Raw genomic sequence first — 14,684 nt, forward strand, 5'->3', positions numbered from 1 at the left:
AACATCAAAATTACCAGAAATACGACGGGTACATATACAAATCCCCGTTTAGTACTTGACGACAAGATGTTGGGTCTAATTTGACCCGTACATTAAGACGAAAGAACAGATAATCTATTTTATTGAGAAAAGCAAAAACTAAATTTAAAAAATAATTTGAAACGCAAACAGTGTACCTCCTATGCAAATGTGACTTTTAAGTAATAATGTTATATCCTACAAACAGTTTCATATGTTGTAAGAGATCTGAAATATCTAAAACCTACTATAAACTACTGGGAGTTTGTTTATTTGGTAAGGTATTGTAAACTTTTTTAAACATGTGACTGTTTCATACTATACTATTATGCATCCATCCATGACAGAACTTTACAAATGGATTTGTACTTTAACTAAAGCCGCTAACATCTAGAAATCTTTTAAAAAATTTAATGTATATTTTTGGTGACGAAAGTGGTCTCCTTAATATATCATAGACTTAAACCTACAAGTACTGATCTGTCTCAAACTTCAACAAAATGGTAGACGTTGGCACAGCGGTCTAGTGTGATACAAAATTGTTAAGATGCCCTGTATTTTTAATATCAAAGTTTATAGCCCCAACAATATTAACCTATCTTTTATATTACGGTGAACAAATACTTCACCTAAAAATGAAACATTAAGAAGTTGTACAATAATGTCGTTTCAAATGAACAAATCTTTTCTTTGTGTTTTCATCTATTCGATCTCCTGTAGACAATGGTGAACGTAATGAAACGAAACAAAGAAACTGATAGATGGAATGACAACAATTTCGAAGAAATAGGTACACCCCAAGAACTCTGAAGACAAAAAAGTATGAATTATAATAAAACATGGCCCGTACGAATTCTTGTCATTTTAAATAATAATAATAATAATACAGCATCTCGAATAGTTTCGGAAATTTGGTTTGTAGAAAATATAATACGAAACATGAAAGTGACTCAGTAAATAAAATATACAGGACAAGAAAACAAATAATATTACATTAGAGGTCGAAACATCCACAAGCACAAATATCCTGAATAAAGTGATTGCGTAAATTTAGGGATTTGCAGTGTTGCTACAAGTAAAACAACAAAAAACTAAATGCTTCTTTCCTTCTTCAACTGAATTCACAAGATTTTTTTTTAAAAGAAAGTCTTAAGAAAAGAGTATTCCGGGATCGTATTGGAACATTGAAGATAATTCTGTAGTCAACAAAAACATTACTGAAATCAAAGATAAAAAGATAGCCTTATTAAAATGGTGTTCTTTATGTACCAAACTATTTTTGTAGTGGAATTCGTGCGACACACAAAGGCTGGTCATGAAAATAGCTAGTACAAAACTTCACAAGAAAGTATCTGATATGTATTCTTGTTGTCACAAACTAGAAGTTAAAACAAGTCGGGATTTCTATAGTTAAAAAAAAAAAAAAAAAGTATTTTTATTCTTAATAAAAACGCATCAAAACATGTAATATTTTGGGCCCAAAAGATACAATATATATCAACAAAAAATATTTGTAGGGCTTATATCTGGAGAACTACATATAGTGTAGCCAAATCCAAACTAGGCCTATCAGTTAACTTAGTATGATATGCTTATTTTTGTACAAAATACGAAAACTCGGTTTAGGGGCCGTTCAAAAGTTTTGTAGCCAATTGTGGCCAAAACTAATTAATTATTGTTCAAAGATCGCTATCTTCTGATGCATTTTCCTATTTTTTTTTTTTTTTTTGATCACTCATAAATTTCTTGGCCAACATCGAAATTTTCTGTTCCATTTTCTTGATCATTCCTAAAATTCCCCTCTTTCATACAAAAATATAATTACTACGTTCCATAGAAAACTAAAATTTTTGTAGACTCGTGATCTCGTAGGATTAGACTTGTATTTAAGACAGATTAGTGAATTCCCGGTATAGCTACAGAAAGATCGTGATTTAATTTACTTTGTGACATATTGTGTTGTATATTGTTGGTATTCAAGATACTCTGTTTTAAAAGTCATTTTGTTTTAATTTTAGAATGAATACATTTAGTAAGCACCCATGTTTACTAGTACTTTTTTTTTTCTTTCTTAACATGAACATTACTTTCACGTTTGAAATTCTCTGTGAATTTTATCCTGTGTCATTTACACGATCATTTGACGCTTTTCATGAAAAGTGCAAGGAAAACAGATTCTATGCGTGTTGACATTTCCACAGAAAGGCAACCATTTTTATCTAATGAATTATATCTTTGATTGCATTACCAAACGCATAAGAATACTGACAGATATACATCCACCATCTGAATACAAACTAGAACACTACAAAACAGTGTTAGTATATGATTAGTTACAAATCAATAATATCATCTAGAAATTTTCTTGTCTTTTAAATAGTATAAAAATTTAATTTTACACATGCTATGCTGTTACTATCTTGTATATATATATCTAAGGAAATAAATTAAAATGCATTCCAAGCTTCTAAACACATAATGCACGATCAGTATACGTGTTTACTCTGAAAACAACTTCTATTTCTTTGAATGTTCAACATTTTCACTAAGCTGTCTCTGCCAATTCAGTATATATAGAGAACACTTAGCTGAACATTCACGTATTAAGATGAATCAAGTCAATAGAAACACATACCTAGCGTCAGACTCTTCGATGTTTTCATAGAATTCTTCCTGCCCCTTTCACCCAGTGTTGCAAACCAGTTTCCAATTTTGTGGCCCCCACTTGTAAACGAGCTGAAGGTACTACTCTTGTGCAGAACTTTTATATCCATTTTGGAGACTGTTGCATAGGAATAAGGACTAAGAGAAGATGCCACTATCACAGACAAATAACTACTGACCTTCTAGTGCTGTTACACACATACTACTAGAATGACTTGGTTGCATACTTTGTACATAATGTTTACATTTTAACAGTTACTAGAAAAAGAAATCTTGTGTATTGTCAACGGCATCACTGCTTGGCTGTCCATGGTGCAGTTGACATCACTGTTATCATGTTTTTTTCGTAGAAAACAAACTTGTATCATATGATTTGCAGGCCCAAGCAAGATGGTAAGTGAATATAGTTCGGTACACCATTTGGAGACCAGTTGTTCTGTTATGACTAACAAAACAAATTGTACACTAACACTTCACTTATGTTTCATGTTCTTTGCACAGTAAACAAAATCTTTAAAAAAAAAAAAGTTTTGCTGCAAGCAAAATTAAGCACGCTAGCAACAAGGAATGACTAATTGCATTATTATCCGTCATTCATGCTCACAATAATTAGAACTATCAAGTACGTTCCTTTCATGGGAGTGCTTCTGTTGACAATGACACGATTTCAAACGACCTTACACTTTCTTATGTTACCAGCTCTGGCCAATTAAGTGTCTTTTCTGTACGTTCCATTATGTACTTTGATCTGTCTTTGTGTATCATCACGGCCACAAATACACTACCAAATTTAAACTGTTTGTTATAATTGCCCAGTCACGGGATCTATAGCAGCAAAAACATCAGCACAGTACAACGAGCAACTACATCGATGAATATTCTACCGACTGTCGAGCACAGTGTCTCACTGCGGTAGGATATCTAGCCGAGATGTGTATCTTCAATGGCGCCCCCACATTTACGCAATACACACACACACACACACAAGCACACGCGAACAGAAATTCATCAAATCACATTCTGTTAAATCAAAACTTGATTTGTGTCTAGCAGTGAAGCAGCACAACTTCGGGTACTAGCTTAAAAATTAGTACCAAATATTCACAGTATTTTCAGCCTCACTATAAACAAGCTTTATTCTCCCCTCGCTCTCCGCAACACGCTATGAATCGCACCGCACTCTTCTTGCCAGACCAGAACATGAAAAACCAAGGATCTGTGAAGCAGAGCATGCGCATTGGAGCCCCGCGCGCACCTCCGCCCCTTGCACTGTCCACAACCCACACACCATCAATCGCAATTTGCGACAATGTGTGCTAAACATGAGATGTGTTTTGTACATAGTTTACTTCGATTCTGCAGCAAATAAATTCTATATATTACATGAACAAGTCTATTGTAAAACCAATACCATTTACTAAAAGATAGAAAACCGTAATATGTGTTCCAAAGGATATTACGTATGAGAGGCTACCCTGCAGCCAGCCTTTCACACTTCTAGAAAAAGAACATCTGTCCACTTATGCAACAAACAATGCTTTTTCCGCTTCTGCAATAATCATTAACAACAACTCTCTCGAGAAAATCGATCTAGTACTTATCAGTACCTATGATTGTCTTCAAATTGAGACCCCAATTTACAACTGTCAAATTAAACATTCACACTGTAAAGAAATGAAAGTTTTACACGAAGATTCACAAATGGGCCCCCAGGTTAAGTAAATGTATAATGCACACAAGTGAATTATGGTGTAATAGAGAATGTCCTGGGGTCTCAAAGGAACAGCTTTCTGCGGATAAAGTCTGAACATTTGAATTTGACCATTTACACGGAAAATACCTCCCCCTTTTCTCACTTCGATCGATTCACATTCCTCGAGTGAAAATACGGCCACGGTGGAACAGTAGTAGAGCGCTCACTTCTGATGAGATAGGCCCTTGGTTAGATCGCAGGCCATAAGAGTTTGTGTTGGACATCATAATCATGTCTGTGGGTTACTTTGTTTCCTTCCACATACTCAATGCATCAGTTCATTTCAAAATTATTCATTCTTATTAACCATCCTTTCCCTATAGTCTACACGGTATAAGCGTTGGACGTAAAACTGAAAATCATTTTTCATTTTCCCGAGAGAAAATGTTTGAATTCATCACTGGTAAAAGAAAACAACGAAATCTTCCAGGACTCGCAGACACAATGCTTCCCACCATAAAATTCCGTACTATTCACATTATAAATATTTTCAAAATAAACGTTCTTCTTTACACTTTCAAGTAAAGTTATTATTTTAAGTTATATTTAATGGATATACAAAAAAAAAAAAAAAAAAAAAAGCACGCAGTAATCCACAAGTTCTAATATTTCAAAATATTTCGCAAAACATACACGAAAAAAAAATTAAAACAATTCTGATCATTTAATCTATATATTAAAATGCTAGGTTTAAATGTTTGTCACCAATCATTTTGATAATGAGATATCGAAAACCACATGTGCTAGGAGTGGAAACGTGCCGTTTTCACTGGTCGATTCCAAATTTTGTGTAGATTGTCCAGTTATAATTGAATATTAAAAAAACAAACATGCAAGTTATTTCTTTATTACATTTCTTAGGGGTACACTGGAAGTGTTGAATATTTAAAAAAAAACAACATTCTATGAGTTATACATTCCAACACCACACAGTTGTATGCAGGGGTTGTATATCTCTCAGGCGTTTGTTTCATGGGGAAATGATAATGAAAAGCGAACGATAACCATTTCTCCTGGCTAAGATGATTGTTTGGAGTGTTTTGCCCAATGAATACCATATATATATGACTGACCTTATAATTAATTGTATGTGTAATTTATTTGGTTATTACATACTGCATGTAAGAAGAAAGAAAACACTGATAATACATGAATTAGAAACTCCAACTAGAAGTAGGCTCAAATCTTGAAAACGGTGCGAGGTATTGAAAAAATAATCGAAAAATATCCTCTTTATAGTACCCCTTGCTGATATATGTAAACGTCTTTCACTTATGTCTGTAAAGAAAATTTACGTACGTTGTGAGGAAAGACGAGGAAATTCATGCTCATACGTGAATGATGCACTGTGTAGAGAGCGTAGGTTCAGCTAGTGTTAATTAAAATAAAACATTTCTGTACATAGCAAGCGGATCTGTGCACACCGTTAACACTATATTCTAGTAAATAGTTCTAGGAGAAACATCACAGGTAACGGACTGCAACTTGAAACTACACTATTGTGTATTCCGCCTAAGTAAGTACCATCTGACGACTTAAAATTAATCAATCAGACAATCAGATTCAAAGTCAAATGCACAAAACTTCAGATTTGGAATTCAGAGTAAGGACTTTTTAGATTTAATCTTTTTTTCTTATCGAATACTTGACTGGATAATGATAGACCTATACAGGAAACTAGTGATGAGCGCAAGTCTTGGTCTTGCAGTTTTTGCAAGAGTCTTGCATGCAAGACCAAGACCAAGACCAAGACCAAGACCAAGACCAAGACCAAGACCAGGAATCCCGATGCAAGACCAAGACCAAGACCAAGGGGTGCAAGACCAAGACCATACCTGCAAGACCAAGACCAAGACCAAGACTCTTGCGCAAGTATGGTACTACTTGATTTTTTATAGAATGTAAAAAGGAAGGGGAAAAATCATTACATCTTTCACGTGAACTTATTGGTTCCAGTAAAAATACCGCCGGAGTGAATGTGTTCCCAGTAGTTTATGCAATCCATGTGAGTCGATCTGCTCCTGTAACATATAGCTACAGTATGTCGTTTTTTGAATCGGTTGTTCACGAGACGACCGACAGCATAATTCTATGAATTGTTACAAGCTATAATAACTTCAGTATATGATTTACTTTGGTCATCATTTGATCATTCACGACGGCCCATGATTGGATTTTGGACATACGAAGAATAGTTGTGTCCATAAGAAGTGGATAAGCAAAAATAAACTAGAGCATGTTATGGACGCGGTAGCTCAGTGGCAGAGCGTTCACCTCTGGTACATGGGGCCCTGGTTCGATCGCAGCTTGTGCTATGTGAGCTTCTTTGGTGAACAAACACCTTGTGCGTGGGTTTTTCCGTTTCCTCGTACTTTCTTCATTCCACCATTTCTTATCATCACTGTTTCCCTTAGCCTCAGTATAATAATCGTGGGACGTTAAAGTAGATATTTCATTTCAAGACATATTCTATTAATGGTGTTCTTCTTCAAAAACTAAAGAAATGTAGTATTGAACATCGGCAATTCCGTATATCATAGGTGCCGACTACATGGGTATGGCCTTGGCTCTGAGGTTCAAGCATCCGTTGGAAATTTTTAATGTGTACTTATAAAATTAATATTGAAATAACATTTTCATGACATTGACAAAAAGTTAGCGCATGTGACCGCAAGTTTAATTTCATAGGTGGATGCTTATACGTTGAATAATTGTTTATCAATAGAACTTATAGGTCCCTTAGGTATAAGGCATATCTAGGATTCAACGATATAACATTATACAACAATAAATAATCTATATTCACAACTGAGAGTGATTTCGTACTTATTTCAAACTAGCAGCGTTCACCCCGCTTCGCTGCGGTCATCCCGGAACGCAATAAACTTTGTTACTTAGATAATTTTTACTTTTTCGCTTTCAAGTGATTTATAGCGCCTGTCAGTTATGTTAACCCGCCGAGTCACAGGGTCATGCGGGTTGCATATAAATACGTTTATTTTTATACCTATGATGAACTAATAACAAAGGATTTGTACGTATGGACACCTGAATGGTCAATTATCTCAAGACACTGGTAATTGAAAATTAAAGTGATATGATAAAAACCATCTAGGGTCCACATCCTAACAACCCCCCAAAAATGAAAGAAATCGGTTCAGCCGTATTAGCGTGATGAGCGGACAAAGGATTTTTTGTACGTATGGACACCTGATTGGTCAATTATCTCAAGACACTGGTAATTGAAAATTAAAGTGATATGATAAAAACCATCTAGGGTCCAAATCCTATCAACCCCCCAAAAATGAAAGAAATCGGTTCAGCCGTATTAGCGTGATGAGCGGACAAAGGATTTTGTGCGTTCTCTTTTATATATATAGATAACTTGAAGTTTGATGCCGTTATTACGTATTTCTAATGTAGGTCAAAACTATTTATATAAATTGAGTTTACACAAGACATAGACAGTTGAGTCGTTTTCAGTTTTCACTCAAATTATTCTAAAATATTGGGGCCGTGGTGGCTCAGTGCTAGAGCGTTCAGCTCTGGTGTTTGGGGTCCCGCGTTCGATCCCAGCCCCCGCCAAGTGAACTTTGTGGTGGACAAACACCGTGTGCGTGGGTTTCCTCGGGGTTCTCGCGTGTCCTCCCACTTTTTTCTTTCCACCATTTTCATTCATTTTTCATCATCACCGTCTCCTTTAGCCTAGCCGGCATAATCGTGGGACGTAAAACTCACAAATTTAATTTCATTTCGTATTCTAAAATATGAAGAGGTTTAATTATTATTATTTTAATTTTTTCTCTCTTTTTTGGTCAATATTGCAAAACATATCATCATCGTCATAATAATAGCTACTCTGCCATTATTTGCAGGTCACTTGCTGCAGCTGAGAAGCTTCGATGACTGTGGTCCTCAGCTAGTCTCTTCGTCTTAACGTAGCAATTTTCTGTCTTAATATCTTTCTTCAACTACAATCTCCTTCTCTCCCTCCCTCTAGCACGTCCCTCATAATACAGTTCCTCCTCAGCCAATGTCCTCCTCTTAATAACATCTAAAATTCTTCTTTTCTCCCCTACTGCTACTATTTCTAAAACCTTCGCATTCGTTTTCCGTTCAACCCAGCTGATTCTCTCCTTTTTTCTCCATGCCCACATTTCGAAAGTCTAATTGTTTAATCGTTTTTGCGTAATGTCCTTGTTTCTGCCCCATACAGTACGTATTAGAATCAGTAAAACAAAATTTCAATATTTAATTGAGAGTTTGTTCAAGACAAAGATGAGCTAATCGTGGTTGGAAAGAAAAAAATCTGACGCCTTTAGAGTGTAAAAATAATTTTGCAATTTATGGTATTTCAGTAATCTGTGCCGTCTTGATTTTCTTTCATGCGTCTCACTGTCAGGGGTAGCCTCCCCAGTGTGAGAACCAGTGGAGTATTGGATCTGTTAAAACATATAAAAAATATTACGAAATGTTGTGATTTATCTGATATATGTAGTGAAGCGTGATCACCCATTGAAAAAAAAAGTAAAGGTCATCGTCTATGTTGTACAGTATCACCACAGTTACACGAAGGTAAAATATATTACATTTAGAAACATACATTGTATTTCCCTCGCTATTGACGCAATGTAGGATTTATTATCCCTTATATCCAGAGTAAAATTTACTTATGGAATTCATAGATTTCTTTAAAGCAAAACTTGCAAGACTCTTGCAAGCAAGACCAAGACTGGGTGTGCAAGACCAAGACCAAGACCAAGACTAGGTGTGCAAGACCAAGACCAAGACCAAGACCGAGGATTCCAGTGCAAGACCAAGACCAAGACCGCATGTGCAAGACCAAGACCAAGACCACCCGGGTCTTGGTCTTGGTCTTGCATTTGCTCATCACTACAGGAAACTGATGAAAAAGAACTAGTGAACTTCAAAATGCTTGTGTGAAGAGCGGTAAAATACAGAAGTCGAAAGAAAACAACGAGAAAATGTGAAATGCGAGAGAAAAAAATAAAATTTGAGATTTTTTAAAACAAAAAGTAGAGGACTGAACTTTCTTATTCCCATTTTTTGAATCAAATAACGCCACAGTTATTACTGAACGTCTTATTTATTAAATATGAAATAAAACTGAACTGAGAAGGCCCGTCATCCGCACAGAGGTATATTGTACAAAATATACAGAATCCTTATGTTTTCTACGGAAATCTGTACGGAGCATACGTTATCCATATGATACGTAAGTACTGCCCTTTTCCAACTTAGATGTTAGATCATGCCGTTGCAGGATGTCTGACATCTTACAGTCTCCTGGATATTACATACGTACGTATGTTACATACGTCAGCTATATGTTATATACGCCCATCTGTATGTGAGATCCTTACCGCGTATATACAGTTCTTCCTTTCATATGGAAAGTACGTTTATTCGGAACACTTATACGGAAAGTATTATAAAACATACGTTTTCAGTTATACATTTACTGCAGGATGTTATATATAGACTACGTTACGTCCAAAAACTACTGGATTTGCGCAGGTATCCTACGTTTTTATGTACGCCATATACATTCTTTTGTGTGCGTGTTCGCGTTATTTTTATGAAGGCCTTCCAAAAAACAAAAAATGCTCTTTCTGTATTTTTCGTAGAAAAATGACATATTATGGAACAGTTAATAAGATATTGATTTTTGAAATACGAAAAAAAAAACGCTGAATCTGCTTTCTATAAATTTGCAATCTTCTTTTTTTCACCAGTAAACAACCGTTATTTTTGGGGATGGGAAGAAAATTCAAACCCTCCCGTGGAGAATCTTATAAAAACCTCCAGTACAAAATTTGGTTTAGGTCCGGTAAACGGTATGACCTCTAGGTGACTGTGCCTGTGCACACACAGGCACGGACGAATAGACGAAGAGAAACCAAATAACTTTTTAACTTTTTCAATATGAAACGTGGAAATGCATTGAAATCCTGAATTCGAATTATATCAAAACGCCATACTTTCTTACCTACTAACATTCCCTTTCGCCGCTCCAAATATTGTAAAAAAAAAAAAAAAAAAAAAAAAAAAAAAAAAAAAATGGTTAGGGCACTCTTTCAGAAGAAATGTATTCTGAGGATCATAATTGGAGGTCTAAAAATTAGGTACGGGATTATGATTTCAATTGATGCTCAATATTAAAGCTGATTTTTCATAAGACCAATAGGGTCAACAAAGTGAATTGAAATTTACAGATTATCATCTCACCCAAAAGAGTTGAGATTTTCAAATATAATAAAAATATAATAATAATAATAATAATAATAATAATAATAATAATCAAAAGAAATTTCAACTTATTCGGCATTCCACGGTTATACCTCTTAGGTTAAAGAATATGGATGATTAATGAAAATAAATGATTATGAATTAATGGGCAGAATGAAAATGCGGGAGGAAACAGGAGAAACCCGAGAAAATTTACAGGCATGATGTCCGCCATACACTCCCTTTACCTGTGATCAGTCCAGGGACCCCTCCCACGAGAAGTGAGCGCTATTTCACTGAGTCGTAGTGCCCCAAGGGCAGGTTGATACTCCAGTGGATGAAAAATAAAATCTTTCAGTTTAACGTCCCACGATTATGTCCCTAAAGCTAAGGGACACGGATGATTAAAGCAAGTGAATGATGATGGAAGAATTGTGAAATGAGAATGTGGGAGGAAACGAGGGTACCCAAGAAAACCCACGAACACGATGCTATCCAGCACAAAACTACTTGGCCTAGAATCGACGTAGAGACCCCAAGCAACAGAGGTAAACGATCTACTAGTGAGCCAGCGCGTCCCCTACAGTGGATTAAAGTACTAATTTTTCGGTAGTGACAGAAAAATACTTCTGAAAGCTAGTGTCAGAATGTTTTTCTACGGCAAGAATTGTTAATTTACCTCCCCTCCATGGGCGTCAATTCGAGGGTAAGGGACGCGCTCCCTAAAAATTCCTTGGGTGCTCCAAGATCTCGATAAATTTACTTGGATATTTAATAACGAAAAATACACATACCTACACGGGCCACCAAAGTTACACAGAAATCAATGCCGCTGATCCCTCCCACAATAATAATAATAATAATAATAATAATAATAATAATAATAATAATAATAATAATAATAATAATAATAATAATAGGAGGCCTCCTGAACATTTTGTCTATTTCAAACACACAGTTATGTGTCTGTTGATGTCATCCTACTTGCGACAGTCTTATTTGCGACAGGAACTGTTAACTGTCCTATGAGCGATCAAATCGATCTAATCGGTCGAATCGGACTCGAAACTGGCCTATGAGTCACCGATTCGTTCATACTAAGATAATGGAAAAAGATAAGGTTTCCTCTTCTTTAATTTGTTTCACGCTAGTGTGATATAGAACCTAACAAAAATACTATGGAACATTTACGTTCCTGAAGGTCTCATTTCTTCTAGTCGTTTCACAGTTATAAGGAACATACACCGATAACAATTAACAATTTAAAAAAAAATAAAATTTAATGAGATACTTATGAGAAAAGCCTCAGTCCCCTCCCTTACTTTACATACCTTTACAAATAAACAACTGGTTAGAAACAATTGGTTAATAAACACCCTTAAAAAATTGTTTAGAGTGCATTGCATTGTAATTAGTGGGGTTGGTTGGGAATAGTTATCAGATGCATTGTATCTCAAAAGCTGTCTATTATTATTGAAATATTTTTCTCATTTTATTCACAGAATCTTAGAAAGTTTAAAAAGCAGATAGTTGGCGAATCTGATACACGTTCAAGTTTTTCAAAATAGAATATATTACTTTGCTTAGTGATTAGATTTGAATTAAATTAAGTATAGAAAACAAACCTTTTCCAAAAAAGGGGGAATATTACAATTGGATTTTCAATAATTAATTACACAGGAATATGTGGTACTTATGGAAATATCCCTGTTGTCCAGTGGCGGATTACCAAATAGGCCCACTAGGCACGTGCCTAGGGGCGGCAACTCTTGAGGGCGGCAAATCGTTTCTCCAGAATATAAAAAATGTCTTACGTACGCAGTAACAATTTAGACCTTTGAAACAAATGTTTCAAGTCAATGGTTTGTAACACTTTCGCTTCATACGGAAGAAACCTTGGTGTATTGTATATATCATATGTGTTATCGAGATGTTCCGTCTGCTCTTCTTCCTTCAGATTCGAATTGAAGTGTCAATCCCTTTGTTTTTTAATCTGTGCTGTGACTTTTATCGCTTGCAATGACAATAATGCAAGCCGCCCACCCAATCTTGCTATTTTGTTTTTGTAAATAAACCGTTGATTTGTCACCGCCCTTGTGAAACGAATGGCCAGGCGACAAAGAAGACTGATTGTTTCAAACTCGCATAGTCGCATTGCCTGTACAATGTCAGTCTTTTTTAAAAATATATATATATAAAAGACAGAGCGAAAGAAAATACAGTCATTCATTTTTTAAATTGCTGTTAAGTGAGTTAGTGCATCTTTCGCATGGGCCTAAAAAGTGGTTGTTTTTTTAAACCATGTTATTAATCTACTCGGAGATACTTCTTTTATATGCAGACGAGTATTGGCGCTTTGCAATAAATAATTACGCAGATATCTAATTCGATGTAACTAGTTTTTGCCTTACCGTATTTTCTGGTGCATTCAGTTGGTTGTTAGTGCGTTTGCGATTTGGTGTTTTTTTTTAGCGTGAAAGAGAAGCAACCTTACAGAAAATGCTTTTTACACTGGATACATTTTTTAGGCGAACTGAACAAGTGATTTCCGAAAGCAGCTCAGTAACTGATGTGGAAGCGGTTACATCGGGTGAACTCTGTGAAACGAAAAATGTTGACAATATTGTGGGTTTAGTGTATGAAGAAAGTTCACTTAAAGTAGTGTCTCCTCAGTTCGTAGGAATTAGTGATTGTGACAGTGAGAGTGCAAATTTCGTTAGTGACGATCGTGCCGAGTGGTGTCTGAAATAGTCTACAATTGACATTCTTCTAAGACATGGAATTAATCTGAATACTGAAAACGATATTTCTAAATTGCAGAGATTCATATTAGGCCAGACAAGATTCTTAAATAGGAGTGATTTGTTTGTTTGTTTGTTTTGTTTTCGTAAACTTGTGAATTGCGAATCGATTTTGCGGAATTATGTGGTATATTCGTGTTGCACTGGCGCCGTGTACTGTGCATCATGTAGGTTGTTCAAAGGCAAAACAAAGATAGAAACTCAGGGCATTTCAGACTGGGAAAACATTTCAAATATTCTAGCATCACACGAAAATTCTGGACACAAAAGCTGCGAACAATGCAGAAATGCAGAAACCTGTTGGGACCTTGGAGAACCATCTTCAATCACATATTCAGAAGTCACAGTGTAAGAAGTCGTAAAGAAGTTGACAAGTCGCGGGCTTCCTTTACGTAGTCACGAAGAAAAATTCAATTCTCTGCACAACGGGCAATACATGATGTCTTTAGAGCTTATTTCCGAGTTTGATCCATTTCTAGCAGAAGACATTGAATGGTATGGAAGTCCGGGGAAAGGTTATAAAAGCTACTTGTCTTCAACAATTTTTGATGTAGTTATTGAACTACTTGCTGATAGAGTGAGAAAAGAAATTATTAAAGACATAAAACAAAGTAAATATTTCTCCGTAATAATTGGTTCAACTCCAGATATTTCGCATACTGATCAGTTATCTCTTGTGTTAAGATACGTGAATAAAGAGGGTAAACTTGTTAAACGGTTTCTTTCGTTTCTGTCAAATCCAAGTCACAAATCTGAAAATCTAGCCGAAGCTGTAATAGATATTTTGACCAGACATTCTATTGACCTTACTAATTGCTGAGGTCAGTCGTACGACAATGCCAGCAATATGTCAGGGGCATATACAGGTTTACAGGCTCGAATTAAAGCAATCAATTCTAAAGCGTATTATGTGCCCTGCGCAGCTCATTCTTTGAATTTGGTCGGAAGTAGTGCAGCAAGCAGTTGTAGGGAAGCATGTGCTTTTTTTAATATGCTTCAAAATATTTACATTTTTTAGTTCAACAAAAGGCTGGAACTTACTTGCTTCTTTCATATATATCCAGGAACGAAAACACTAAAAATCTTTATCACAGACATGTTGCTCAGCACGAAAGGAGGATGAAAACTGTGATAGTGTAATTCAGACCCTTACTCATGTAAGCGATGATCCTTTTGAGAAAACTCTAGTTCGAAATAAG

General features: G+C 35.6%; 1 protein-coding gene across 4 annotated transcripts in view; it reads right to left on the reverse strand.

Moving 5' to 3' along the window:
- The window catches only part of LOC145687908 (cyclin-dependent kinase 17-like), a 262,257-nt gene that overhangs the window by 89,654 nt on the left and 157,919 nt on the right, over positions 1-14,684 (reverse strand). Inside the window, exon 1 of one of the 4 annotated variants that reach the window (XM_081761460.1) lies at positions 2,654-3,879. The exons of the other annotated variants lie outside the window; for them this stretch is intronic. Coding sequence (XP_081617586.1) covers positions 2,654-2,792 — 139 coding nt within the window. The 5' untranslated portion in view covers positions 2,793-3,879. Of the gene's footprint in view, positions 1-2,653; positions 3,880-14,684 lie in introns of those variants that run through there. 4 annotated transcript variants of the gene reach the window in all.

The sequence above is a fragment of the Thermobia domestica genome, chromosome 6, assembly GCF_964235325.1.
Source record: "Thermobia domestica chromosome 6, izTheDome1.hap1.1, whole genome shotgun sequence".
Classification (NCBI taxonomy): domain Eukaryota; kingdom Metazoa; phylum Arthropoda; class Insecta; order Zygentoma; family Lepismatidae; genus Thermobia; species Thermobia domestica.